This window comes from Lotus japonicus, chromosome 4, assembly GCF_012489685.1.
Source record: "Lotus japonicus ecotype B-129 chromosome 4, LjGifu_v1.2".
Classification (NCBI taxonomy): domain Eukaryota; kingdom Viridiplantae; phylum Streptophyta; class Magnoliopsida; order Fabales; family Fabaceae; genus Lotus; species Lotus japonicus.
The window spans coordinates 44,814,459-44,842,350 of NC_080044.1; the positions used below are offsets into that span (position 1 = coordinate 44,814,459).

The 27,892-nt window shown below is 30.6% G+C and overlaps 2 protein-coding genes and 1 pseudogene across 2 annotated transcripts; 2 read left to right on the plus strand and 1 right to left on the minus strand.

The window, feature by feature from the left end:
- Window positions 1–12,192: 12,192 nt before the first annotated feature.
- LOC130710472 (probable trehalose-phosphate phosphatase J) lies at window positions 12,193–12,724 on the minus strand. The gene is made up of 2 exons (XM_057559753.1): window positions 12,620–12,724; window positions 12,193–12,472 (listed from the first exon to the last, which is right to left on the minus strand). The coding sequence occupies exons 1-2, from the start codon at window positions 12,710–12,712 to the stop codon at window positions 12,317–12,319; spliced, it is 249 nt and encodes an 82-aa protein (XP_057415736.1). The 5' UTR covers window positions 12,713–12,724; the 3' UTR covers window positions 12,193–12,316.
- Window positions 12,725–17,078: 4,354 nt separating this feature from the next.
- Window positions 17,079–19,684, plus strand: LOC130714090 (GDSL esterase/lipase At4g28780-like). Its single transcript, XM_057563965.1, has 5 exons — window positions 17,079–17,325; window positions 17,742–17,869; window positions 18,014–18,256; window positions 18,699–18,951; window positions 19,269–19,684. Exons 1-5 carry the CDS (start codon window positions 17,079–17,081, stop codon window positions 19,499–19,501), a joined length of 1,104 nt encoding a protein of 367 aa, XP_057419948.1. The 3' UTR covers window positions 19,502–19,684.
- Window positions 19,685–25,641: 5,957 nt separating this feature from the next.
- LOC130712798 (ABC transporter E family member 2-like) lies at window positions 25,642–27,892 on the plus strand (annotated as a pseudogene).

The window sequence follows — 27,892 nt, forward strand, 5'->3', positions numbered from 1 at the left end:
GTTTGGATGAACCCAAAGTGAAAAGAAAAATGAATGTTGGTAAAATGATATAAGTTTTTTTTATATAGGCAAATGTTAGTTGTTATTAATGTTAGTAAATTAGTCCTCTCAGGGTTCAAACATCATTTACCCTTCATCTCAACCAACTCTTATGTCTATAGCTCTTACCACTTTTTTTTGACAGATAGCTCTTACCACTTGAGTTATAGTTAAAAGTGAAATTTGATGATTAAATTTTGTTTCAAAAATTTTAATTTTAGAAATACTATTTTTTTTTGAAACTAGAAATACCATTAACATTATATGTGTATTGTTTCAAAAAAAAACATTATATGTGTATTATTAACATTTTTATTATTTATAATTTTGATTTTTTAAGATTATTATTCTCCTTTTTAAGATGATAGGTTAAAAAAATGACAGAATCAATTTATATGTCGGTTAGTTTTTAAATTTTTGAAGATGAAAGTATTTTACTTTTTTTAACACATAATTGATTTTATTTATTTTTTTGAACGTGAAGATGATTGATTCCAGAAGAAAATAATATATGTTAGTTTTTAAAAGAATATTATACGTTTTTTTAAGTAAAAGAATAATATATTTTTATAAATAATGAGATTTTCGTAAGTCAATAAGATGTAGTAGATAATAATCAATATCAATATCAATCAATTAATATTAATTAATATATATTAGAAAAGAAGAACTTCCATCAGGCCAATTCGATGAGGTGTCGCTCCCAGATTAATTCTCAGGCCAATTTAATGACGTGTCGCTCCCAGATTAATTCTCATACCAAATTGATGAAGTGTCACACACAGATTAATTCTCATTTGATATTAAAAATATTAAAAAAAAGCATATATGTACATGATTTTATGAGTTTTTATTGTGATTTGCTAGATTTTGGTATTTTTATCTATCTTTAATTAGTACTTTTTAAAATTTTAGTTTTGATTAGGATTTGGGTTGTTTATTTCTTGATTTTATCTATCTTTAATTAGTAAATTTTTAAATTTTAGATTTGATTAGGATTTAGGTTGTTTATTTCTTGATTTTTTCTTAATTTGTCTTATTTTTATTAAATATTAATTCCAGGAAAAGTGAGCTGATCTGGTGCTGAGGGTCCACAGAGCTACCATGGACACGCAGAGATTTGATGGTTGCTAGGTGAATTTAGCAGAGTTTCTCATTAGTTGTGGGCTGTAGTTGTTTCTATATTTTTTCCATTTATCACCTAAGAGAAGTGTGTTTACTTAAATTTTCAAACTCATGTAAGGATGTAATAGAAGGGGAAATTAATCAGGGACTGCTAGGTTAGTTAGATGTTATTATAGTAGTTACATAGTACTAGGACGAGATGAGTTATAAATAGAGGGAAATTAAATTAGAGGAACACATTATGTAGCATTATATATCTCTCATTAAGTATGTCATTTAGTATCTGAAAATATTGCTAAAGTATGGTATTGAACATGTCTTAAGCACAAGAGAAAGTTTTTCGTGCAACACATAGATAAAAAGTGATTGTTTGAACTCATAGGTCGAAGTCTAATTCCTATGAGTTGTAAATAAAAAATCAATATGATGTCATTATTTTTTTCATAACTTTTTGAAAGTTTTAAAAAGAAATAAATATAAAGGCATGATAATTTGATGATTAAAATGTGTCGTGCGGAGATTAGAAGATAAACACGTGTCGCTCCCAGATTAATTCTCACATAATATTTTACATGTAAGCTCTTTCTCCTTTGCCCCACTTGCCACATGTGCCCTGATTTTAACTTACCTTATTTCTCCTTAATAAAAAAATACATTTTTAAATTTTAGATTTGATTAGGATTTAGGTTTTTTATTTCTTGATTTTATCTTAATTTATTTTTGATTTATTTTTAGAGTATTAATTATTTTTTATGGTATTTTTATTGAATTTTCGGATTTTTAATTAATTCCGGATTTTATGAGTTTTAATTGTGATTTGCTAGATTTTGATAGTTTTTATCTATTTTTATTTAGTACATTTTTAAATTTTAGATTTGATTAGGGTTTATGTTGTTTATTTTTGTATTTTATCTTAATTTATATTATTATTTATTTTTAGAGTATTAATTATTTTTTATGGTATTTTTATTGAATTTTCGGATTTTTAATTAATTTCGGATTTTATGAGTTTTTATTGTGATTTGCTAGATTTTGATAGTTTTTATCTATATTTATTTAGAACACTTTTAAATTTTATATATATTAGAAAAGAACAACTTCTAGCATGACGTGTCGCTCTCACATGCCAAGTTAGTGATGTGTCGCTCCCAGATTAATTCTCACCTAATATTTTACATGTAAGCTCTTTCTCCTTGGCCCCACTTGCCACATGTGCCCTGATTTTTCCTTACCTTATTTCTCCTTAATAAAAAAATACATTTTTAAATTTTAGATTTGATTAGGATTTAGGTTTTTTATTTCTTGATTTTATTTTAATTTATTTTTGATTTATTTTTAGAGTATTAATTAATTTTTATTGAATTTTCGGATTTTTAATTAATTCCGGATTTTATGAGTTTTTATTGTGATTTGCTAGATTTGGATAGTTTTTATCTATTTTTATTTAGTACATTTTTAAATTTTAGATTTGATTAGGATTTATGTTGTTTATTTCTGTATTTTATCTTAATTTATATTATTATTTATTTTTTTATGGTATTTTTATTGAATTTTCGGATTTTTAATTAATTCCTGATTTTATGAGTTTTGATTGTGATTTGCTAGATTTTGATAGTTTTTATCTATATTTATTTAGTACATTTTTTAATTTTAGATTTGATTAGGATTTATGTTGTTTATTTCATGATTTTATCTTAATATAAAATCTGTGATAAGTGATTTAAATCAATAATACATCCCATCAGCAAAAACCCTCTTAAAACCCTGCCTACCTCCACTATCTCCTCCATGGAATTCATCTCCTTCATGCAATTTTCATCTCATCTCTCCACTGAACGGAACCACCCCCACAAAATCGTCTCATCTCTCAACGGAACCACTTTGCCATCGACTTGCAATCGCATCCCTCCGATTTGCTGCCTTGGACTGATTGGAAAGGTTGCAGATGGAGGTTTCAAATTATTTTCTTCCTTTGCTTGCATAATATGTTATGGTTTTTTTCAATTTTATTTTACTTTACCTTTAACTTTCATTCACTCATGTTTGACTTCAAGGTCAATTTCGTTCATCACTTGCCATGTTAATTTCAAATTCTTTTCTTCAGGTTATTTTTTATAGATATTCCATCAAAAGAGATTCTTTGGAAGCCATGGATGGTGAGTCCATTTTATATTCTATATGGAATTTTGCAATATTTTGATTTGTTTTTTATGTTTTCTGATTCTCCTTTGTATGTGATTCTACAGGAAATATTTTATTCTATTTTAGAGTTATTTTTAGAGTATAAATCAATTAGGATTTAGGTTGTTTATTTTTATCTTAAATTAATTAATACTCTAAAAAATCCGAATTTTTATCGTATTTTTATTAAATATTTTTTAAAGATTTTGTTTTGTTTTTATTGTCAATTTGTTAGATAGCCTCTCTTATGTTGTGCTATTTTATCTTGAAACCTGAATTTTAAAAGATTTTCCCTAATTATCTAAGATTTAAATAAATTATATTTTGAAAGAAGATTTACTACTACTCCTTACTAAATTTATAATGATGGCTTCGACTCCCCTCTTTGTCAAGTTCCATGACTCAATTGGAGAGCTGGCCGGAAAAAGTGGTGAGCATTCTCCCTTTTCCTCTTCAAATTCCTTCTTTGCATAGTTTTGTTTATGTCTAATGTTATTTTGACTCGGGTTATAGGTGATGGTTCCGCCAATCTACCTACGCGTGTTGCTCCAAAATCAGTTTCTTGATATAATATTGTAGGTTGAAATGATTTTCTTGATCTAAGACATATTATGATTTGTTTTCTCAGACTATGCTAAGGAATGAAGAATGAAGGAGATTTCAAAAAAAAAATTAGAGAAGAATTGTTGAAGTACATTAAAGGCTCGAGATAGAGTTTGGGAAGGAAAAGCATGTGGCTTAATGCTTTTAATTTCTGAGGTAGGAGAATGAATCCTTTTAGTTAAAAGTTCTTTATGTCTAGCATTTGATTCATAAGATTAATGTATTGGTTTGAAGCTACTTATGTGTCTATTTTTAATTTTATTCTTTATGTGTTTTGGTTGGTTTAATTAGGCTAATTTGAATCAAATGCGTTAAAGAAATCAAGGCACTACTTGAAATAAGGTATGAGAAGCTAGAAGAAGGAAATGAGTTGTAGGCAGGAGAATAGAGAGACAGAGAGAGAGAGAGAGAGGAGGGTGATTGCACACAAAGAATGCTAATGAAGTGGATATGTTACTTTCAAACAAAAGCTATATTAGATAAGATTTGAAAAATAATTTAAAGAAATTTTAAAATTATTTTCCAAGAACACCTATGCCATTTTGTTATAGCCTTGCTAAACTATTCAACTAGGTTCTCTAATGCTTTGTTTGATATGGTAGTGAAAGAGAAGAGAGAAATAGAGGAGAGAGAGAGAGATAAGAGTTAGTGTGTTTGATTGGCAAGGGATGAGAGATAAAGGGGGCAGATTTTGTGGGTCCAATGTATTTTTTCAATCTTCTCATTTTGAGTAGACATAGAACAAAGTTTGATCAATTTTTTTAGCTTTCCAATTGTAATCTTATTAATTTTTTTGGTTATTGGGAGGGAGTAATCTTATTAATTTACTAAGCCTATCATTGTTTTTATATTTTGATATTTTTATTTTTATTTAAATGTCGATTCATGGCAAACTAATTCCCTCTCTTATTCTCTATTTAACCCAACGATGGGAGAGAATCTACGTCATTCTTTCTCTACTATCACAGCTCTCATACAAACAACTTATATAATTTACTCTATACCACACGTATTTCTCTATACTCATCACATTTTGTTATATTTTTTATTAATGTCAACTCCAACAATCAATTTGCCGTGCAACGCACGGGTAAAAAACACTATGGGATAAATAAGGGGTAGTTTCAAACTCCAAGCGCAATGTTGTCTACCAAGAAGTTTTTGAGAACATATGAGTGGTTAGTTTAATTTTTTATCTTAATAGTTTTTTTAATACAAACTGACTTCTAAGTGGCCTAACTTTATTTCATTGTTAACATGATGTCTATGACATCTTACAAGTTGATGAACATCTGATGCAAAAATATTATTGTCGGTTTAAGGTTCGTTCTATTTTCCCTTACAATAAAATAATTCTTTATTGATTAAAACAAGTATGTACAAAGTCTGATATATATCTTAAATTTTGTAGGCACCCTGCAATATTGGCTCAAACATGGATGACTTGAAATAAAAAAAATGAGGTCATACTTTATGATTTATCTTTCACAATTCAGATTTGTGCTACTATCACGTTCTTTTTTTTTCCATGATTAATATGTATTTATCATCTACTTTATTGGTGATTCTTTTTTGTCCACTTTCCTTAGCATTTCAGACTCTTCTATTTCATCTTTTGTTTAATAATCACTTTTTTTTAAAAATTAAATATGTAACAGAATCACAGTTGTTATCTAATGTATTGACACGTTGAATTTTTAGAAAAAGAATCACGTGCTATTTCTTCCATTTTCAAAAAAGGAATAATTTTTTAATGAATGTACTAAGGGTGGAATCACGTTGTGGTAATAGGACAATCATCACCCTTAGACACAAAATTGTTACTTGATATACTATAAAAGATCATAAACTCCCTATATATTTCGGCTCTTCTCCTTTAGAAGACAAATTTCAAGTAGACGAATCAATATATATTTCTTACACATTTCATTATTATATGCAACTAAAGTAGTGTTGACAAACTACTAATAAAAAAGTCAAACTTTTTTTTGAAAGATAAATATATATATATATAAAATATCAAAAGGCTTGAGAGCAAACTCTTAAGCAGGAAATACAAACCAACCAACACCGGCGGAAAAAACCCGAAAGTACACCCAAAGATCGAGCCAGACAAAAACCAAACAGAAGAAACCCAAAGACAGAAAGATAGGAAAACCTAAAAAGTGCCGGAAAGAAAACAGGACAGAGCAAACAAACCAAAAAAAAAATTCCGATATATTTCATAAATTTTGTAGGTACCTTGCAATATTGATTCAAACTTGGATGACTTGGTATAAACACAAAATGATGTCATACTTTATGATTTATCTTTTACAATCCTGATTAGTGTTACTATCACATCCTTTTTTTTCTTCCATAATTTGTGTTTATCGTTTGTTTTATTGGTGATTCCTTATATCTATTATTTGTGTCATTGTTTTCATGTTCATGAAGAATGTGAAACGATTTCATCTTGATCTCAATCAGGCTTAGATGACAAGTCTTTTGGTCCACTTTGCTTAGCATTTGAGACCCTTCTATTTCATATGTTGTTTAATATATTTTAAATAATCAAATAATTGATTGATGTATCAAATACGATAGACATATTCCCCGTGCAACGCGCGGGTAAAAAAACACTAGAATTTCCCCTTCTATATTGATTTATGAAATTTATAAGATTTTGTTTCTCTGATAAATGAGAATCCATTGAGTAAGATGATTTGCATTTAAGTCTGCTTTGAAACCTAAAAGCGGTTGTTGTTTGTATTTACGTATAATTTTCAATTGTATGTTTTAATTTTAAAGTACTATAATGCTATCTACGCGAGATTTTGTTTTATATAAAAAGGATCATTATACTTTTTTTATACAATCATTATATTCTAAACTAATTAATTGATATTATTTTAACAGAATAAATTTAATATAATTAACTTTAGTATTATTTTCAAAATTTTAAGAGTGTATATTTATATAAGTATACTAGTACTTTTGACCCGTGCGATGCACGGGGATATTCATTTTTGTTTATTGTATGAAATTTTTTCAAATTTGTGTTATGTTTATTAAAATATAATTTATAAATTAAAAGGACATACATAATTTTTTATATAAGAAAACACAAATTTGTAAAATTTCTCCATGAAGAATGTGTTCCTTTTATTTTGTAGAAGCACAACTATTTAATTTATTCTTGGGTTTTGTGTTTAATGTTGCACTATTTAATTTAGTTTTTTTATAGAGGAAACAAATTTCTTTGTACCCGTGTGTTGCACAGGGGTATTATTTTGTTTATCGAGTATAAAAAAAGTTATGCATTAAAAAAATTAAAAATTTTAAATATAAATAAACTTAAATTGTGAAGTGTTTTTTTGTGTGTGGTATGTCTTTGTATTTATTTTGCAGTAGCGTAATAATTATATTAATTTGTGTTTTAACATTTATTTCAATGTTGAACTATTTAATTGGATAGGGGAAGATTCAGGGATCGATTACTGACGGGTACAATTTATCTTTTCGATGTACCAAAAAAAATAATTGTTTATTTTAGAGAGATGAAATATTATAGAAAAGACATGGAGTAAATAATAATTATACTAATATTTTTTTTTTCAAATAGAATGATTACATTAAGAGTTAAATTTGATATTTTGATTGACCCGTTGGCTTTCCCGAAATATAAGAAAAAAATAGAAGAACACAATAATTAGTATAATGAGATAAATATATTTAGATTTTTACCCAATAATTCCTATCTTTTTACCCATTGGATTTCTGTAATTGATATTAAACTTTTTAATTAGTGTGTAAATTAAATAAACACCAAAAAAATATCTAAGTATAAGTGACACGGTTAGTAAAAAGTTTATTGTAACATTCATATCAAATTTAATGTTAAAATTTTAAAATTTAATTTCTAAAGAATAATACTAATATTTATTTATATATTGTATAAATTTGATATTAATTTTCTATGTCCTGTGAAATTCCTTAACTGATATTTTATATCCCAAGAAAATTTATCTTGTCTTATGGTGTTTCATAATTGATATTTTATTTTTATTTGATGTATAAATTATTAACTAAACAATTAATATTAATATTAATAATTTGATAAGTAACAAATATTAACTATTTTTTTGAAAAAAAAAAACTATAAATTTGATGAAGTCGGAAGGATTAGTCCAACATTTATTTTGATATTCATATTAGATTTAATGTTTAAATCCCTACCTTTTTCACCCAGAAAAAACTACCTTTAGTTTTTAAAAGATTATTATTAATATTAATTAAAATATTTTACAAATAAAAGAATTTACCATGTCTTATGGAGTTCAATAATAAATATTAATTTTTATTTAGTGTGTAATTAATTTAACTAAACACTAAATAAAAAAAACGTAGGTGATAGGGATTTGAATTTTTTAAGATTAATATTAATATTTATATCAATAATAATATTAATTAATATATAATATAAAACAATATTTTATCAATTCCCATGAATTTTCGTCATAGATATTCACTTTCTTAAGATTAATATAAATATTAATTTATATATTCTATAAAAAATTAAACATCTATAATATTCTATGGAATATCATAACCGATAATAACCATTTATTTTGGTGAGATTGCATTCTTATAAATTTTAATGTTTTAACATCCACATTTATAATATCCCATATAACACTGTAACTGATATTAACCATTTATTTTGGTGAATAATTTTTGCATTCTTATAAAGTTTAATGTTAAAACATCCACCTCTAGAAATCTAAACTAATTGATCATGTGTTAAGGAATTTTTTCAAACATCAAATTAATTTAACTACTTTATCATTATAATTAACCACAAACTAATGCAATATAACGAACTAATTAACCACTTACAAAAATGATATAAATTACTGTTACCCTCTCGGAGCATGAAAAAATATGCATTTCAATTTATCAAAAAAAAAATCTCCCTTCAATAATAAAGTTCTAGCTTTGTCAATTCACCATGAATAACTCAATTAATATTGAATATAGCTGATATATTACAATGGTGGCTAGACAAATTAAGAAAGCAGAAAGCTCAAACTTTCTGATGCAATAACATGATGTTCATAGCATACCCTTAAATTAAGTATAGCAAGTAACACTTGGAAACATATCAAGAAAGTTGAAGAAACAAAGAAAAGTCATTTATGACACTATTGTTGTCCGGCTTCTCTGAATAATCCTTTTCTTCTTCTTCCTCTTCCTTCTCTTCCCCCCTCTTCGTTCTTTTCAATAGGAGTTGTCCCACCTGGCTTATGCCTTTCCCTTTTCCACTCCTGTCATTATATGCATTCAACAATAAATCAGCTTGTGTATTGAATGGCCACAAATAGAGAAGAAAAATAGTTGGACTTATAAGAGAGTCAGTGGAAAGTTAGTACTTATAATTGTTGTAATGGAAAGGGTTAGTGGAAAGTTTTTATTGTCATTGATATTTAATGTTTAAACTGTCACCTTTTATTTTTCAGGATTAATGTTTTGTATAAATACTAACTAACTAATCATGCCCTCTGGAATTCCCTAACTGATATTAATTACTAATATGTAATCACTAAATTCTTCAATAACCACACTAAGCACATATAAATGAAAAAGAAGATGTCACATTTGACCTTATAAGACCTTATAAGAGAGATCTTCCAAAATGAGGGCATTGAAACTTGTAAATGTATGAGTGGCAATTCTTGGCCTTAAGAAACTAAAAACAATATCATTTTAATAGAAAGTAGAAGAGAGATTTTGTTAATAATTAGGAGAGAATAAATTGAGATAACAGTATGAGGAGAGAATAACATGAATTATAGTATTGGAAAACTTTTTTTGAGCCAGGGGATACTTCTTCATAAGATGTCATTTTTGAAATCATGCACTCATATGAGGAATAAAATAAAGAAGATAACAACATAATGTGAAAAACAAATTGAATTGAGGAATAAAGACTGTATCTTACTGGAGTGGATGAGGAGAAATAAGAATAAAGAAGACAACAACCTAATGTGAAAAAACAAATCGTAGGAAAATTAGAAGTCTGAACTCTGAAGTCAAAATGCAGAAAAAGGGAAAAAGGAAGGGTTCTTACCGCAGTTGGAGATAATGATCTTGCTCTTTGTGGATTTCTTCCATCTCACGTCGTTTTCCACAAAACAAATGGTAGAAAAATTTAGAAGAAGGGTTCTTACCACAGTTGGAGAAAATGATCTTCCCCTTCACTGTTTGCTTCATTCTTGCTTCGTTTTCTCGAGACGGATCTTTTGGGAGACAAAACCCCTGCTTCCTCCCCAAAATCAACTGCAGAAAGTAAAGATCGATAGGAATTAGCCTGAGAGAAGGGAGGAGAAGAAGAAATGGTGGGGAAGAGAGGAGAAATAAATATAAATGGAAAAAAAATCAGAGCAACAAAGCAACCTATAAATGATATAGCTACAACTCTCACTGCCACAACTTTCGGCTTATATAAAGATAAGACAGGAGCTAACACTTAATAAAATTTCCTCTCCATATTCTGATTTGATAAACAAAAATATATTCAACTTCTGTGAACCATGGGGTCATCAAATCTTGTACTCATACATGCAATTTGCAAACTCAGTTGAGCTGCACATACATACATAGCAACAAAATAGTCAGCCATTAACAACATAACTGTCCAAGCAGAATCACTGAAATAGTTAACATTGATTTGTCTATTTCCTTTCCCTAATTATCTAACTTGAAATATCAAAGATTATTCCCTTTAGTATCCACTGCTATCATCATATAATGAACTTCTAAAAAAATTGAATTTTCTAACAGAATAATTAAAGGGTAAGTGGAATTGAAAAAATATTTGTTGAAAGCGAGAGCGAGGTAGTCAAAATTTTATAAGATAGGGCTTTCTAACTTAATATTTAAAGATAACTGGCATCCACAACTATCAAATAATCAGAACTCTAAAGGGACTTTACCTAGAATTTAAATTGTATAAATCCTTTAGCATGTATCCTTCTCGCGAAACAGATTTTGTAGGTGGTCATAACCGAATCACAATGAAGCTTATTGACATTAGTTCTGCAGCTTTCTCTTTTAGCCCCAACTACCATCTTCCAGATTTAAGAGATAGTTGCATAAATCTATCAAATGGGAAACTATCTTAGCATTCTGCAGGTCTGCTCAACAATGAGAGAAATGAGAAAGGAAAACTATACGCACTAAATAATGAGAGAAATGAAATTAAAAACTTCTCATAGATATAACTCAGTACCCAACCTGCACATCTAAAAAATAAAAACATTATTACAGAGATAGAGACAGAAACACACAAATGTGGAAAGAAGCCAAGCTGGTGCAGAAAACGTGTTGGGTACTGATTCTGGGGTTATCTGATTCTGGTGCACAAAAGAGATCATAATCAGTTTGACTTCTTCCCACAATTAGTATCTTAGTTAAGTGGTTTTTGTGCACCAAATTTGTTGGGTGCACAAATCCAAACAGCTAGGATGTATAGATGCCAGAACATAGCAGAGGCAAAATTTGTTATGTAATCATTCATCCTTTTAGTTGCTTTTTTACCTCTCATCAACTTTTCACTACTTTTCACTTCATCATCATCATGCATATATATCCCATTGAAAATTAAAAGCTATAAAAGAGGAATAAGTAAAACCAAAAATTGGTTATGACAAAAGACAAAGGAAAGACATTGGTACTTAAATATAAGAAAATGGATAAGAAAATTATCAAATATCATCAAGGTGATACCTAACTTTGAAGTTCATCAAGTAAATCACGTATCCTTCATTTAGATTAGGGCCTGCAAGCATGATCAAATGCAAAAGGAAAAAAAGGAGCAATTCAACACTCAGCAGGCAAGAAAGTTAAAAAGGAAATGCATAAACCTAGAACAAAAGAATGCAGTTAATGGCAAAGATGCTAACTTGCACATGAGATGTAGGGATCCAGAGAAAGAAGCATAATACCTTGCAATTGGTATGCAGATCGGTGCCGTAGGGCTTGGAAGATGTGAATGTGATGCAGAAAAACCCAAATTCTCGAGACATGAAAGCAGTAGCATCAAGGAGAAAGAGCTGAAGGAGTACATTAGTACATTCACGTAATAAGTAATCAGTAAAACTCCACATGATTTTGCAAGGATTCAATCTTGGCCGTTTAAACATTTGTAGAAGTAAAAGTAACTTTGTAAAATTAGAACTATGATACTCCATAAAAATCTGAAGAGCTGAAGTACATCTACAGAATCATTTCCTATTATTATCATCCTCAAGTCCTTGTCTCGACATACAAACTCAAGGATAATTTGTTAAATTTAAAAAGGAACAAATTAGCCTACAATCTCATAAGTCTATTTAGTTTTCTGTAACATGTTCTTCTTCCATTTTGCTAAACATGTCAAGAAAGTCATCACATCAGCAGGGTCACGCAGAGAATATGAAGCCTTGGTCTCCTTGACAATTGAAGAAACAATGATGGGAAATCCTCTTCCAATGTGTCTTATAACCTGTATGCATTGCATCCACATCAAGTCATAATTAACTTTACAATTGCTAGCACCTTATGTTTAAGTTATGTTGCCTAGAGTGGTTTAATTAACATTCATTCCCCAAAACAAATCACTAAATGAGGTTCCTATTTTAACTAACCATACCTTAAAAGCATCTTCATCTGTTTTGTCATCTCCAAGGTAAATTGGTAGAACATCGTTAAAGCTCTCAAATCCAAGAGTGTCAAGCAAATACATCAATGCACGACCTTTATCCCAGTTTACATTTGGGCGTATCTCCATAACCTGATCATGGATGTTGAACTTATGTCAAGTTTAATAATCTCTTTGATTCATAAAACTAAGATAAGAATAAAGTCTCAGCCAGAAACTGAAGAAAGAACAACATGTCAAATCCATATCCATAACCACATGAACATCAAACAGGAAGATGCTGTCAAAGGTTTGCACGCAAAGAAACAATGGAGAAAAAGCCAAAGCAATAGAAAAACAATGAATTTTTTTTTAAACTCACCGAAAACTGAAGTTCCATATCCATAACCACATGAACATCAAACAGGAAGATGCTGTCAAAGGTTTGCACGCAAAGAAACAATGGAGAAAAAGCCAAAGCAATAGAAAAACAATGAATTTTTTTTTTTAAACTCACCGAAAACTGAAGTTCCTAATGGACGGAACAATTTCCCCTGTTCGCCATCGACGACGGCACAGGTTGTGTCCTCTACATCTTCTGCACCAACCACCTATCTCCCCTACCTCGCACGCCGCCGGAGCCCTCAGGGTCTTCACCTCGTCGCCGATGCCGCTGCGGCAAAAACGACAGCCACAACTTTGGGGTTAAAGAGAGGGCCTTGCGATGTAATGGGGAGAGGAATCTCTGGCCTCAACATTGCAAACAAAAAAATGTAAGAGGGAGAGAGGTGAAGAGAGTGAAGATGCAGAGTGGAGACATTCCAACTTCCAAGTGAACGGAAAAGACGGACAGCTGAGAAACAAAACGGAAGCGAGTGGAAAACGAAACGGAAGGCTGTGGGAACGGAAGGAGAAAAAGAAACGTAAGAAAGGGAAAAGGCTGAGGGAAAATGTGATTGAGGAATAAACGGCTAGGATCGAATCTTGAGGAAATAATGTATACTTTTACTAAAATGTCCATGCTAAAAATTAGATTGTTGTGCATTAAAGTGTTGAATGACTGATTTGCCCTCAAGGCTGCAGAAACTTTGCTTTTATATATAGTATAGATAGATAGATAACTATAATAATTTAATAATAAGAAAAGTAAGAGGAATACAAAATATTAATACATATGTACTATAAAATTATGACCTGAATTTATTAGTGCTAACAAATTAGAGTTACGAGATCTCACGGGGAGAAACATTTTACATGAAAATGAAAATTTGTACGAGTTAAAAAAAAAAAAATTCATTTTCTATAACTTAAGTGTATTTTTAATAATTTAAAAATTAATTATATATTTATGTATTGTTATATATCTAAAACACAAAAGCATTACCCTTTATGCAACACGAGTATACATATTCACAAACAAAATTCAGTTATACCTCACATATGCAAAAATTAAAGCTTTTGGTTTATTAACTTCTGTGTTTTTCAAAATTTGTGCTCTTTAAATATCTACATCTTTATTATGATTATTCTTACATTCTTAGCATCTTAAATATTTATAATTTAAAATATGAATCGATGTATCAAATATAATAGACATATTCCCCGTGCAACGCGCGGGTAAAAAAGCACTAGTGTAGGTTGTAAATTGCCACAATATTAAGGGACAAATTTGTAATCTCACATTGAAATTTTGGGGGACACCGGTGCATCCCTAAAAAGGGAGACACTGTAGTCTTCACCCTAAATTTATCGAGATCAACAACTAGTAATGTTGTCATGTTGGAGTCTTAAATCAAATCCCACGTACTTGACTAAAGAATATATAATATTGTATGCCACCATTATTTTATACAGATGCTCAGTTACATCATATTTTCATTTCAACAAAAGGTGACGCCTAATATGCACCCGTTGCAAATTGGATCAATTTTGCACCATCAAGTTTCACCTACTATACTCAGTTACCCGGTTTTATGTTTTATTTTATGATCAAACAAAAAAACAAAAAAAAATGATTATTGAAATATAGGGTTGCAAGATTCAGGTCACCCACTATCATGAGCAGAGACCACTCTGTCTTTGCCCTCATTCGCCTCTCCCTCCGCCGATGCTTGCCTCCGCAGACCGCGCCGAAACCACCTTTGTATTGGTTTAAGAATCCTCCCTTGGCATTGCCACTACAAACCCATCACTGCCTCAGAGCCAATCCACTTGATCTAAGCCCGTTCTTTTTCTCCTTTCGCGATCTCTACTCCTCTTCGTTGATCTCTCTTCCATCCTGCTCTCACTCTGTATCACAAGATGAAATTTCCCCAAAGTTTCAAGCTTGATGAATCACAAGATGAAATTTCAAAATATAAACTAAAGGGCACCCTGAATAGGGAGTTTCATTTAACATCACCAGAAATTCACTCTGGGAAAAGAGGGATAAAAAAGGACCCTTTTGAACAGAGCTTTCAAAGCAAGCAACGACGGATCGATAACGAACTTGGGCTAGAGATAAGGGTGGCAGATCTGAGCTCAACTACATGGAAGGAAGTGGTGTCGGTAGGGTTAAAGCTGGCGCAGCCCATGGTGGAGAAAATTCATCGAAACCCCTTCTCCGGCGGAAATTAAGGAAAATAGGGGAGAAACTAGAATAATGAGATTTTTTTTTCTTCTAAAAAGTAACTGGAAAGGTGACAGATGGTCACCGGTAAAAAATGTTGGTGCAAAGTTAGACTAGTATTTTACTAGTCCATATTAGGTGGCGCGTCAACAAAAAAACATCATATTTTCATTTTACTTCTTTTATGTTTTTAAAATTTCAATTTAATTATGATATGAAATAAAATAGTAAAATCTAATTGAATGTCTATTAAATTTTATTAGAGGTTTCTTCCATGTCATCTCTAAAGTAACTTGAAGTAAACGAAACAATAAATTAAATAATCAATATCAGAATAAGAAAACTTAAAATAATTGACAACTTGTAAGATAATATTAGTGTCATCTAAAATATTGTGATATAGGAGAATCTCACAATTTTATTCAGTATATAATTATTAAACTCTTTTATTAATCTCATAAAACGACCCAAAAGCTTACTTGTAAGATAATATTACATGTACTATGTCTCTGCTTGAAAGCAAAGTTAGGAAATTTCCAGAGGGGATTGTCCGTGCACATTGTTATAAGTGAGAGTCAGTGTGACATTTTGAGCATTTTCAGAAGGAGGGAAAAGTTGATTATCTACATTTACCTGAGCCATTTATGCAATTCACATGGGTATATACCCAAATTTATATACCTAATAAATTGGATTGTATTAGTTATTACCCTTTGAAGAGCAACTAATGTTCAGAGACTGTCAGGTGATAAAGATTTCAAGTCAATGCAAGTGACAATTACGTTTTCAATATTCATTATTGGAAAGAGACCACCACGGATACTCCAAGCATTCATAAGTGCATCGCCCTTAAAGAGACACAAATGCATCTAAATAGTAGAGAGAAATGTAAAATATAATAGATAATGTGATAGAAAAAAAAGAGATTAGAAAAATGTGAATATGAATGTATTAAAATTCTTTTATGTAAGGCTGAACTTCAATTTTTCTCGTTCTCTGTTTTTAATGTTTCTTATTAGTAAAAATATTGTTGAGGTGGAGTACATCCCGTAATTTTACTCCATGTCGTCAGTAAGCAGTAAGTACTAAGTAGGGGCAGCTTTTCTCACATTTATTGTCCTGTGACATGATATGAACAGAACAAATATGTAGCATGTGTTATTGGACTTAGTGTGTGTTTGGAAAACCTATTCAGGATCCACGTTTGGCTCCGATCCACGTTTACAGAAGCAAGAAATAGTTGCTTTTGGATTTCTGAATCCACGTTTGGCCTCTCCCGATTTGAAACCAAACACACACTTAAAAAGAAAGGTTATATTAATGGGCAATCCTATATTAATATGCACTGGTATCACTGAAAGGTTATGAAACTTATGATCATTTCAATTTTCTAAGTAGGGACAAAGGTAAAGCAAAAGGAACATGGTGGTAATCAATATTTAATTTTTGCAATAAATACATTAACTATTAAAAGACATGAAGTAATAACAAATTTCCTTTTTTAATAAATATATTAAATGATAAAATTGAAAATTGAAAGAAAAAAAACTGCATTGTCAAAAGCTTTAATAACTTTTCTATTTGCCAATGTAAGAAAAAGCTTTAATAATTTTAGAAAAAATCCTCCTGTAACCAAAAATATTATTATTCAATACTAATTATTAAATTTGAGTAACATTAATTATTTACACATGCAAAAAAAACTGTAGGAGCAATATTTATTGAAATGTCTTTATTTATTTATTTCAATTCTAAAAGAAATTATATAATGTAAAAAATATTTTAAATAAACACGTCGCTAATATATAAGACCATTGAAAGTCTGTCCTAGATTTCAGAAACACTAACAAAATTGAGGTGATGATGTCCAGTATGATCAGAGTCCTCCTAGTGGTGGTGGTGGCCACCATGGCGGTGGTTGCTCCTCCAAAAGCAACAGAGGCAGCAGCTCGTGCTTTCTTTGTGTTTGGAGACTCATTGGTTGATAGTGGCAACAACAATTACTTGGCAACTCCGGCACGTGCTGACGCTGCCCCTTATGGCATTGACTTTCCCTCTCATCTCCCCACTGGACGCTTCTCCAATGGCTTGAATTTTCCTGACATTATCTGTAAGTACTTCACTCACACCATACATATATAATGGACATATTCACATGTTCAAGTCATATTCATACTTAACTTGTGATGACTCTGAAAATTAATTGAAAACCCCATGTTTATCTTATGATCCATGTTGCATTTGTTTCTTTATTGAGTGTTTGTTACATTACAATTACATGTGGTGCTGACACAAACCATTTGAAATATTATCAATGTCTCTCTATATGACCAACTGATCTAAAGTGTGTTTCTTTCTTGTTCTAAAAAAAGTTGTCTTTCAGTACAAGATAGATGAGTGTGCTCCCATTGTTCACGCTTCATGTATTTTCACCCAATAGTTTCGATTTTTGTGATAGTTGGTTCATGATGGGTGACACGTGATGACGATGATATTGATTCATGTGGAATGTGAATGTTATTGTAGGCCAGAAAATTGGGTCTGAACCCCCATTGCCATACCTGAGCCCTGAATTTCAAGGACAAAACCTCTTGCTTGGTGCCAACTTTGCTTCTGCAGGGATTGGAATCCTCAATGACACTGGAATCCAATTTGTAAGTCTCTGCTAAATATAACATTATATTAGTCTTTTTAGTCCTTGCCAATGCTATAATTCTTTTACCTATTCTTGGAATTAGGCTGAAAGGCTGTAGTGATGAACTTACTTGACATAAACAATGTTGTGTTATTACAAACAGGTGGACATCATCAGAATGTTCCAGCAATTTTCATATTTTGAGGAGTACCAGCAAAGGTTAAGTGCACTTGTTGGGGCTGACGAAGCTCAGAACATTGTGAATGGAGCTCTTTACCTCATGACACTTGGTGGTAACGACTTTGTTAACAACTATTTCTTTCTTCCTGTCACTCCAAGGTCTCACGAGTTCACAGTCCCTCAGTTCTCTCAACTCCTTATCTCTGAGTACCAAAATATTCTCATGGTGATTAATCTTTATCTTTGTTAATTTGTTACTAATTTGTATTTTCTCTATGGCTTGGATGTCTGTCACAGAGTTGGTGGTTGAAACATGGCATTCACTTCTCAAATACTTGATGTCTATGGACATATATATGCACACCACATGTGTATTGCATCATGAAAATTTAAGTTTTGAATTTATATAGCTGGCCCCATTGAATCTAGGACAATACCACTGAGGTTGAATTGAAAGGAATTCATTCATGTAACATCTTTAAGGTAAAAGCAACCCAAAATTCTTTAGATGGTTAATTAAACCGTCATTATCAGGCTTGAGTACATTTAGATGGTAAATTAAGTCATTACATTCTTTGATTGATCAATTAAGAGTTGAGATTTGAAAAAACTGAATACTTTATTATACATGTGCAAGTATATAATCACAATCTCAACGGTTAATACAGAGGTTGTACGAGTTGGGGGCTCGTCGAGTACTGGTGACAGGAACCGGTCCATTAGGTTGCATTCCGTCTCAGCTTGCCGCGAGAAGTAGTGACGGTGAGTGTGTGCCAGAGATACAGGAAGCTGCAGATATTTTCACCTCTATGTTGATCCAAATGACCAGAGATCTCAACTCTCAATTAGGCTCTGACATTTTTATTGCTGTCAATACCAACACAGTGCATGCAGAATTCGTCACCAATCCTCAAGCATATGGTCTGTTCTATTCAACATTATTCTTCTCTTCTTATTTTCTGGATGTCCTTTTCTTCTTTTTCTTCTTCATCAGTTTCTCTTCAAAATTAATTTTAATTTCATAATCACATGAAGAAAGGTTTTCAAACATACACTACTATGTGCACGTTCGTAACACCTTCTACAATTAACAATTTTAAAATTGATTTTGGAGTCAAAATTAATTATGATGTAAAACTCATGTGAGTATCTTTGACTTCTGACCGAAAAAACCAATTATGAGAAATATGAGCCAATTTAATTGTTTCAATTCTAAGTCAAAGTCAATTCTGATGCAGGTTTTGAAACCTCAAAGATTGCATGTTGTGGTCAAGGTCCATACAATGGGCTAGGACCGTGCACCCCCTTGTCACATGTTTGCCCTGACCGGGATGTCTATGCATTTTGGGATGCTTTCCATCCGAGCCAGCGTGCTTTGGAGTTCATTGCTGAGGGAGTGTTTAATGGATCTAGTGACATTATCAGCCCCATGAACCTCAGCACCATCATGGCCTTGGACTCCAAGATCTAGTTTGATTAACAGAAAGCAACAAGACTAATAATTGATTATGTGAGGGGGTTTTGGCTGAAAACAAACTAGAGGATGGCGACTATATAGTGAGGGGTATTTTTTTTTGAAACAGAGTATTTTTTACTATGCCTATAAGATAAATGGTGTAGGTTAAGGATGTGTTTGAATAAATAAATACTAGTGCTTTTTTACCCGCGCGTTGCACGGGGAATATGTCTATTATATTTGGTACATCGATTCATATTTTAAATTATAAATATTTAAGATGCTAAGAATGTAAGAATAATCATAATAAAGATGTAGATATTTAAAGAGCACAAATTTTGAAAAACACAGAAGTTAATAAACCAAAAACTTTAATTTTTGCATATGTGTGGTATAACTGAATTTTGTTTGTGAAGATGTATACTCGTGTTGCATAAAGGGTAATGCTTTTGTGTTTTAGATATATAACAATACATAAATATATAATTATTTTTTAAATTATTAAAAATACACTTAAGTTATAGAAAATGAATTTTATTTTTTTTTAACTCGTACAAATTTTCATTTTCATGTAAAATGTTTTCTCCCCGTGAGATCTCGTAACTCTAATTTGTTAGCACTAATAAATTCAGGTCATAATTTTATAGTACATATGTATTAATATTTTGTATTCCTCTTACTTTTCTTATTATCAAATTATTATAGTTATATACTTATATAAATATACACTCTTAAAATTTTGAAAATAATACTAAAGTTAATTATATTAAATTTATTCTATTAAAATAATATCAATTAATTAGTTTAGAATATAATGATTGTATAAAAAAAGTATAATGATACTTTTTATATAAAACAAAATCTCACGTAGATAGCATTATAGTACTTTAAAATTAAAACATACAATTGAAAATTATACGCAAATACAAACAACAACCGCTTTTAGGTTTCAGAGCAGACTTAAATGCAAATCATCTTACTCAATGGATTCTCATTTATCAGAGAAACAAAATCTTATAAATTTCATAAATCAATATAGAAGGGGAAATTCTAGTGTTCTTTTACCTGCGCGTTGCACGGGGAATATGTCTATCGTATTTGATACATCAATCAATTATTTGATTATTTAAAATATATTAAACAACATATGAAATAGAAGGGTCTCAAATGCTAAGCAAAGTGGACCAAAAGACTTGTCATCTAAGCCTGATTGAGATCAAGATGAAATCGTTTCACATTCTTCATGAACATGAAAACAATGACACAAATAATAGATATAAGGAATCACCAATAAAGCAAACGATAAACACATATTATGGAAAAAAAAGGATGTGATAGTAACACTAATCAGGATTGTAAATGATAAATCATAAAGTATGACATCATTTTGTGTTTATACCAAGTCATCCAAGTTTGAGTCAATATTGCAAGGTACCTACAAAATTTATGAAATATATAGGAATTTTTTTTTGGTTTGTTTGCTCTGTCCTGTTTTCTTTCCGGCACTTTCTAGGTTTTCCTATCTTTCTGTCTTTGGGTTTCTTCTCACAGGACAAGTTAGTGACGTGTCGCTCCCAGATTAATTCTCACCTAATATTTTACATGTAAGCTCTTTCTCCTTGGCCCCACGTGCCACATGTGCCCTGATTTTTCCTTACCTTATTTCTCCTTAATAAAAAAAATACATTTTTAAATTTTAGATTTGATTATGATTTAGGTTTTTTATTTCTTGATTTTATCTTAATTTATTTTTGATTCATTTTTAGAGTATTAATTAATTTTTATGGTATTTTTATTGAATTTTCGGATTTTTAATTAATTCCGGATTTTATGAGTTTTTATTGTGATTTGCTAGATTTTAATAGTTTTTATCTATTTTTATTTAGTACATTTTAAAATTTTAGATTTTATTTTTTTCAATTTTATTTTACTTTACATTTAACTTTCATTCACTCATGTTTGACTTCAAGGTCAATTTCGTTCATCACTTGCCATGCTAATGTCAAATTCTTTTCTTCAGGTTTTTTTATTTATAGATATTCCACCAAAAGATATTCTTTGGAAGCCATGGATGGTGAGTCCATTTTATATTCTATATGGAATTTTGCAATATTTTGATTTGTTTTTTATGTTTTATGATTCTCCTTTGTATGTGATTCTATTTTATTCGTTTTTCTTAATTTGCATCTAAAATTTGTGTCCTATGTTATAGGAGGTGAAACATTGATTTGTGTATGTTTTGATTAACCTAATCATTGTCAGTGAAGTGGATTGAGGGAGTGAAAGAATTGAGGGGAGAGGAAGAAGAAGTTGTAGATTTTTTTGTGTATTTTTTTACATGGTCTCCTTTTATTTCTATTCCTATGGAAAAATGACTTTCAAATGCTTGGTTTGTCAAGTTAAATCTGCATAATCATAAAAGGAATGGGAGAATGGAATGAAGGATAAAGCATTAGTGGTTTTTTCAACAATTATATACTATTTTATTTATTACATTCAGTCAAGTCAATGTTTGATGAAAAACTCATGTAAGAATGATTTCTATATAATCTATTTAGTGTAAGGTGTGGAAAAATCAACTTTTGGGCAAACATCACTATTTTCAGTGTTTGCATGAAAACTCACTATTGTAATAAAAATTATAGAGAATATTAATTTTAAAATTTTAATTATTTTTTAATTAAAATTTGAATTACTTAAAATATAAAAAAGATTCCAAGCATGACATATAATACATATTTCGTATTTTATATATTTTTGAATTTTTTTTATATAGTTATAAAAATTATAGGGAAAATTTGAATCATTTTTTAATTAAATCTGAGGTATGCCTAAATTCATTATATGATGGAGGACTATTGTATGAAAGCTCTATATTGAAGTAGAATTTGGTAAACATATAGAAAAAAAAGTTTTAAAAGAAGTAATTAAGATAAAATTAATAAATAAACAACCTAAATCCTAATCAAATCTAAAATTTAAAAAGGTACTAATTAAAGATAGATAAAAGCTACCAAAATCTAGCAAATCACAATAAAAACTCATAAAATCCTGAATTAAATAAAATTCAAAAATTCAATAAAAATACCATAAAAATTAATTAATACTCTAAAAATAATTCAAAAATAAAATAAAAGACTCACAACATAACATAAGCTATTTAACGAATTGACACGTGGATTTTTTTTTTAAATCAAAAAATAAACAACATAAATCATAATCAAATCTAAAATTTAAAAATGTACTAATTAAAGATAAATAAAAACTACAAAAATCTAGCAAATCACAATAAAAACTCATAAAATCCTGAATTAAATAAAAATAAAAAAATTCAATAAAAATACTATAAAAATTAATTAATACTCTAAAAATAATTCAAAAATAAAATAAAAGACCCACAATATAGAAGATAAGTTATCTAACGAATTGACACGTGAATTTTTTTTATGAGAATAAACCTGAGAGTGACACGTGGAATTTTCTATCTAACGAATTGACACGTGATTTTTTTTTTTAAAATCAAGAAATAAACAACCTAAATCCTAATCAAATCTAAAATTTAAAAGAGTACTAATTAAAGATAGATAAAAACTACCAAAATCTAGCAAATCACAATAAAAACTCATAAAATCCTGAATTAAATAAAAATACGAAAATTCAATAAAAATTAATTAATACTCTTAAAATAATTCAAAAATAAAATAAGACTCTCACAATAGAAGAGAAGTTATCTAACGAGGAACTAAATGTGCCTTTGGTTAGTGTTGTATAGCTAGGGAGTTTGATATTTTTTTTGATAGAGTTGTTGCTATTTTCTTTTCCAATCTTTTTTTTTAAAGAACCTGCTATCAATTAAATAGGGGGCATATATGCCAAAAGGTTTGCGGTTACAAAACATCGACTTAAGGCGGTACCTCCTCAATCCACACCAAACCGGCGTATGAGGCAACATTCCTGGCCAAAAAGTTCGGACAGCATTGCCTGAACGGCGAACAAAAGACACAAAATCTAAAGAACGAGACAACTGAAAGCAATCACTAAAAATAGTAGCTAAGAAGTTCCTCCCGTCCGGAGGCTTCTTCCACATCTGAAAGAGAGTGAGGCAATCTGTCTCAAAGCAAACCCGTATGAACCCAAGGTTAATAGCCAATCCAATCGTCCACCGGAAGGCTAAAGCCTCAGCCTCCACCACTGTGGAGGGCCGCTCTACAACCCCCGCCGGAACAGCAAGGATCAAACCGTCATGGTTCCTAGCCACCATCCCCATGCCAGAAACCGCATATGCTTTCCATCAAAATTAACCTTGAAGACTCCTCACGGTGGTCTCCTCCAAATCGTTTCACGCACCGGGCCATGAGGATCACGAACCACCATCGAAGCATCCACTGATCCACATGCGGCACCGAAGCTACCCGCTGGATTGCAGCCTCACAATGGAAGGGAACCTCCTGGAAAATGGCAAGGTTTACTCTTAAAGTCTTCGGCAGGAGGAGGATACAAGAGATCGACCTTGAAGCAAGCAAGGTATGGTGGGTGTCATCATCTTCATCGATATTACCCACCAGATAGACTTGAGAAAAGACTTTCAGGCATCTTGAGAGTAAGGAGAAGCTGGATCTAAATGTATTAGAAAGAGCCTAAAAGCTTTTATATATAGGAAGAATATTTTACATGAAAATACTTCTACATAAAAATAAATGTTAATAAGATTTCATCGGAATTTTTTTTTGTTACAAGAAAAACATAATATAATATAGTTTGATGTTAATTTTTTACTACAGAATAATATAGTCCACTTTAATTTTTTTGTACAAATTATTATAGGAGTTAAATTCTCCTACGGGAAGAAATATATTTTAACAAGAAAGTACCTTCATTAAGTATTAATTAATGTATCAAATACAATAACAAATTTCGCGGTACATTCTTTTTTTTCTAAGATTAAAATGTGTTCTGAATGCTTTATTGGTGATTCTTCATATCTATAATTTGTGTTATTGTCTTTAGGCTCATGAAGAATGTGAAACGACTTCATGTTGATATGGGTCAAACTTAGTTTATTTTATTGTGTAAAAAATGAACTCGCATAATCACGTGCATAAAGAATCTTTTCTCTTTTTTTCATTGTAGATTAAAGCAGCTATTGTTTATTAGCCATCATTAAACCACATCCCCTAATATGTTTTGCATAATTTGAGATTTGGTTAACCAATTTTTTTATTAGTTATTCAATTGTACGAAGTTCAATCTATGCAACAATGGTTTTAATTTAAGACTTTTTGTCCACTTTGCTCATCATTTCATACTCTTCTATTTCATCAGTTGTATATTATATTTTTAATGATCAAGGTATTAATTGACCTATCAAATATAATAGATGTATTCCCCGTGCAACGCGCGGGTAAAAAACACTAGTTAATACATATATAGTGTATTTTTGTTTAAGTTAAACTATAGGGTTAAGAGTTCCCACGGGAGGAACATTTTATATGTAAAATGAAAATTTGTACGAGTTAAAAAAATAAAAATTCATTTTTTCTATAACTTAAATGAATTTTTAATAATTTAAACAATACTTATATATTTATGTATTGTTACATATCTAAAACACAAAAGCATTACCCTTTATGCAACACGAGTATACATCTTCACAAACAAAATTCAGTTATACACTTATACCTCACATATGCAAAACTTAAAGCTTTTGGCTTATGCTCTTTAAATATCTACATCTTTATATTATATTATGATTGTTCTTACATTCTTAGCATCTTAAATATTTTATAATTTAAAATATTAACCGATGTATCAAATACAATAAATAAATTTCCCGTGCGTGCGCGGGTAAAAAGCACTAGTAATATACAATTAAAATTTAAGATGAAGTGATAAAAAAGCAGATACATACTTTAAAAAAAATTGTATAAAGAAAAGGGACCAAATTAAAACGGCAGTGGATGACCCAAAACGCCAAAAGACTCTTTTCAGTTTTCTCTCTCAGTCTTTGCCTTAGTTCACAAGGAAACGTCCTGGACAAAACGAAACCCTATTATCCTCAACCTTGTTCTCTCTATAAATATGATAAGAAAGTTTAAGGGTTTGTAATACACACACAAACTCTTTTTAACTCTAATCGTTGATCTTATTCAATCATTATGGGGAATTTCATATCTTGTTCTCTCATGGGGAGTACAATGAGCATGAGCCAGCTTTTGAACCGTTCTCTAGCCACAATCATCAAGGGAGGAGTAAAAAACGATGAGAATGTCAATATTACTAAACGTAAAAACAAAAAGAAGAAGAAGAAAAACAAAAGCAAAAAAAAATTATAGAAACAACACAACAACCATGATACAGAGGCTCCAGCTCCAACAGAACCTGCTCTATACAGATACCCAAACATGGTCAAAACTGTAGGCAATTTCAAGCTTCATTCATCTGGAGGAGAATTTACTCAATCTCAGATTATTGTCATTCAGGGTGTCAAGGACACAGGAAAGACAACACTTCTTCGTTTGCTGGTTGGTACAGTTGCTATATATTCATTCATTCTTTTTTTAATCAATGGTATAGGTTTCATATATTCATTCATTCTTCACAGGGTGGTTTCTTAACGCCTGACATGATGATATTCCAAATGCCTAAATATAATGTTTCATACAAGCCTCAGAGGATTGGCCTTGGCCTTCCAATGATACTAGGACTACGCTCAACTGCTAGAAACTTGCTGCGCCAAACAATTCCTGATGATCCCCAGTACTTTGAATCAGATGTTTTGTAGCCGCTTCTTATCCATCAATTTATGGACCAAAAAGTTGTGAATCTGACTGATTCACAGTTGCAAAGACTTCATTTATGTATGTGTCTCGGAAAGCCTGCAGACATCTATCTGATAGATGAGCCAAGTGCATATCTTACTCAAGAAGAGAGACAGGTCACTGCCAAAGTCATTAAGAGCTTTATTCTTCATGCAAATAAAACCGCTTTTGTGGCTGAATCTAATACCTTCATGGCACTTCAACTTAACGACAAAGTTATTCTTTGTGACGGTAATCCTGCAACTGATTGTACTGCAGCTCCTCCAAAAGAACAGTCCACGGCGGTAACTTTCTTTTTTACTCTCTATTCATATTCATGCATGTTTGTTAAAATTTCAAAATATTTTTGTGATATGTCGTGCTACTGATCTGTGCTGCTACTGTTGCAGAATCTTTTGGAAGAGTCGATACTATACGAGACATTGAGAGGAAATTATTATCATCCAGGTCAAATTCTAGTTTAGTTGTTATTCTACATTACAAGTTGTTATTTTACTTGGATATGTCTTTTTTTTTTATCATGGTTGGCCTTTATTAGTAATTATCTTCTAAACAGATTCTAGCCTATTTAGACTTTTAGTCTGTTTAGAAATAGGCCTTGGCCTACTCCAAGACCTTCAAAAGAAACAGGTTTTTAAATAGGCTAGTAGGCCAGGTAAGGTGTATAAAAAGGCCGGGTTAGGCCTAAATAGAAGCCTTTGAAAAATAAAGTTTTTCCTTATAAAAATGCCAAGTTAGACCATATGTTCTGTGTCTACCTATGTAGTTGATTATCCATGGTTTGGTTATTGTCTGTGTCTGATGCATGTGTACAATGTTAGTGTTTTATTTTTTCTATGGTTTGTTTGATGTCTTCTTGTTTTGGATGCTAGGAAATAATAGTTGGTGACAAGATGACAGTATTAATTATCTAAGTTTTCTTGTAAGCTATTGCATTCTTTCGGTGAAGGCGGCAATTTGATAGAAGTTATATTTCTAAACACATTGCGCCTCAAGTTACTTCAAATGCCTGCATTAATAATGCATATATTACTATTAGCGTTTTCTTGTCACTTAATTGTTTGTGTGTGTCATAAACAGGATTGAAGATTGATTTGTTTTATAGTGCATTTATATTTTTGCAATCCTAATTTATAAATGCTGATCGTATTCTTCTATGTTAATATTCTCTGCTTCTCTCTTGGTGAACTTGTTTTTTTTTTTCTCAATATTGATAATGTCTCTTGCTCTATTTGCAGAATTGGATTCAAATCGTGAAGGCGCTGGACGAGGTAGCTGGGGAACACAAACTGATGAAATTGCTCAGTAAGCATACTTCATACAATATAGTACTTCTGTAAATTTTGTAGTAATAGTGCCTGCCTGGTTTCAGATGAAATTAATCGTTTATAATTATTGCTATTATTTTTATTTCTATAATTTACTTAGGACTGATGAAGAGGCAAATGAAACTGAAAATGATTTGAGCGATGAGGAGCCTGATGTCGAAGATGCTGCTGATGGAAACAAGGAGAGTTCTACCACTGAATATGAAGAAAAAGAGCCTGAAAGTAAGGTGAATGTCCAGCCTATAGCTTTCTCAAATTAA

Excerpts from the sequence above, each read along its gene's own strand:
- LOC130710472 (XM_057559753.1), bottom strand. The coding sequence starts at position 12,712 with ATGTATTTGCTTGACACTCTTGGATTTGAGAGCTTTAACGATGTTCTA. Across the intron at positions 12,473-12,619 it reads CAGATGAAGATGCTTTTAAG|GTTATAAGACACATTGGAAG; the intron begins GTATGGTTAGTT and ends CAATGCATACAG.
- LOC130714090 (XM_057563965.1), top strand. The coding sequence starts at position 17,079 with ATGTCCAGTATGATCAGAGTCCTCCTAGTGGTGGTGGTGGCCACCATG. Across the intron at positions 17,870-18,013 it reads ATGACACTGGAATCCAATTT|GTGGACATCATCAGAATGTT; the intron begins GTAAGTCTCTGC and ends TATTACAAACAG. Across the intron at positions 18,257-18,698 it reads AGTACCAAAATATTCTCATG|AGGTTGTACGAGTTGGGGGC; the intron begins GTGATTAATCTT and ends CGGTTAATACAG.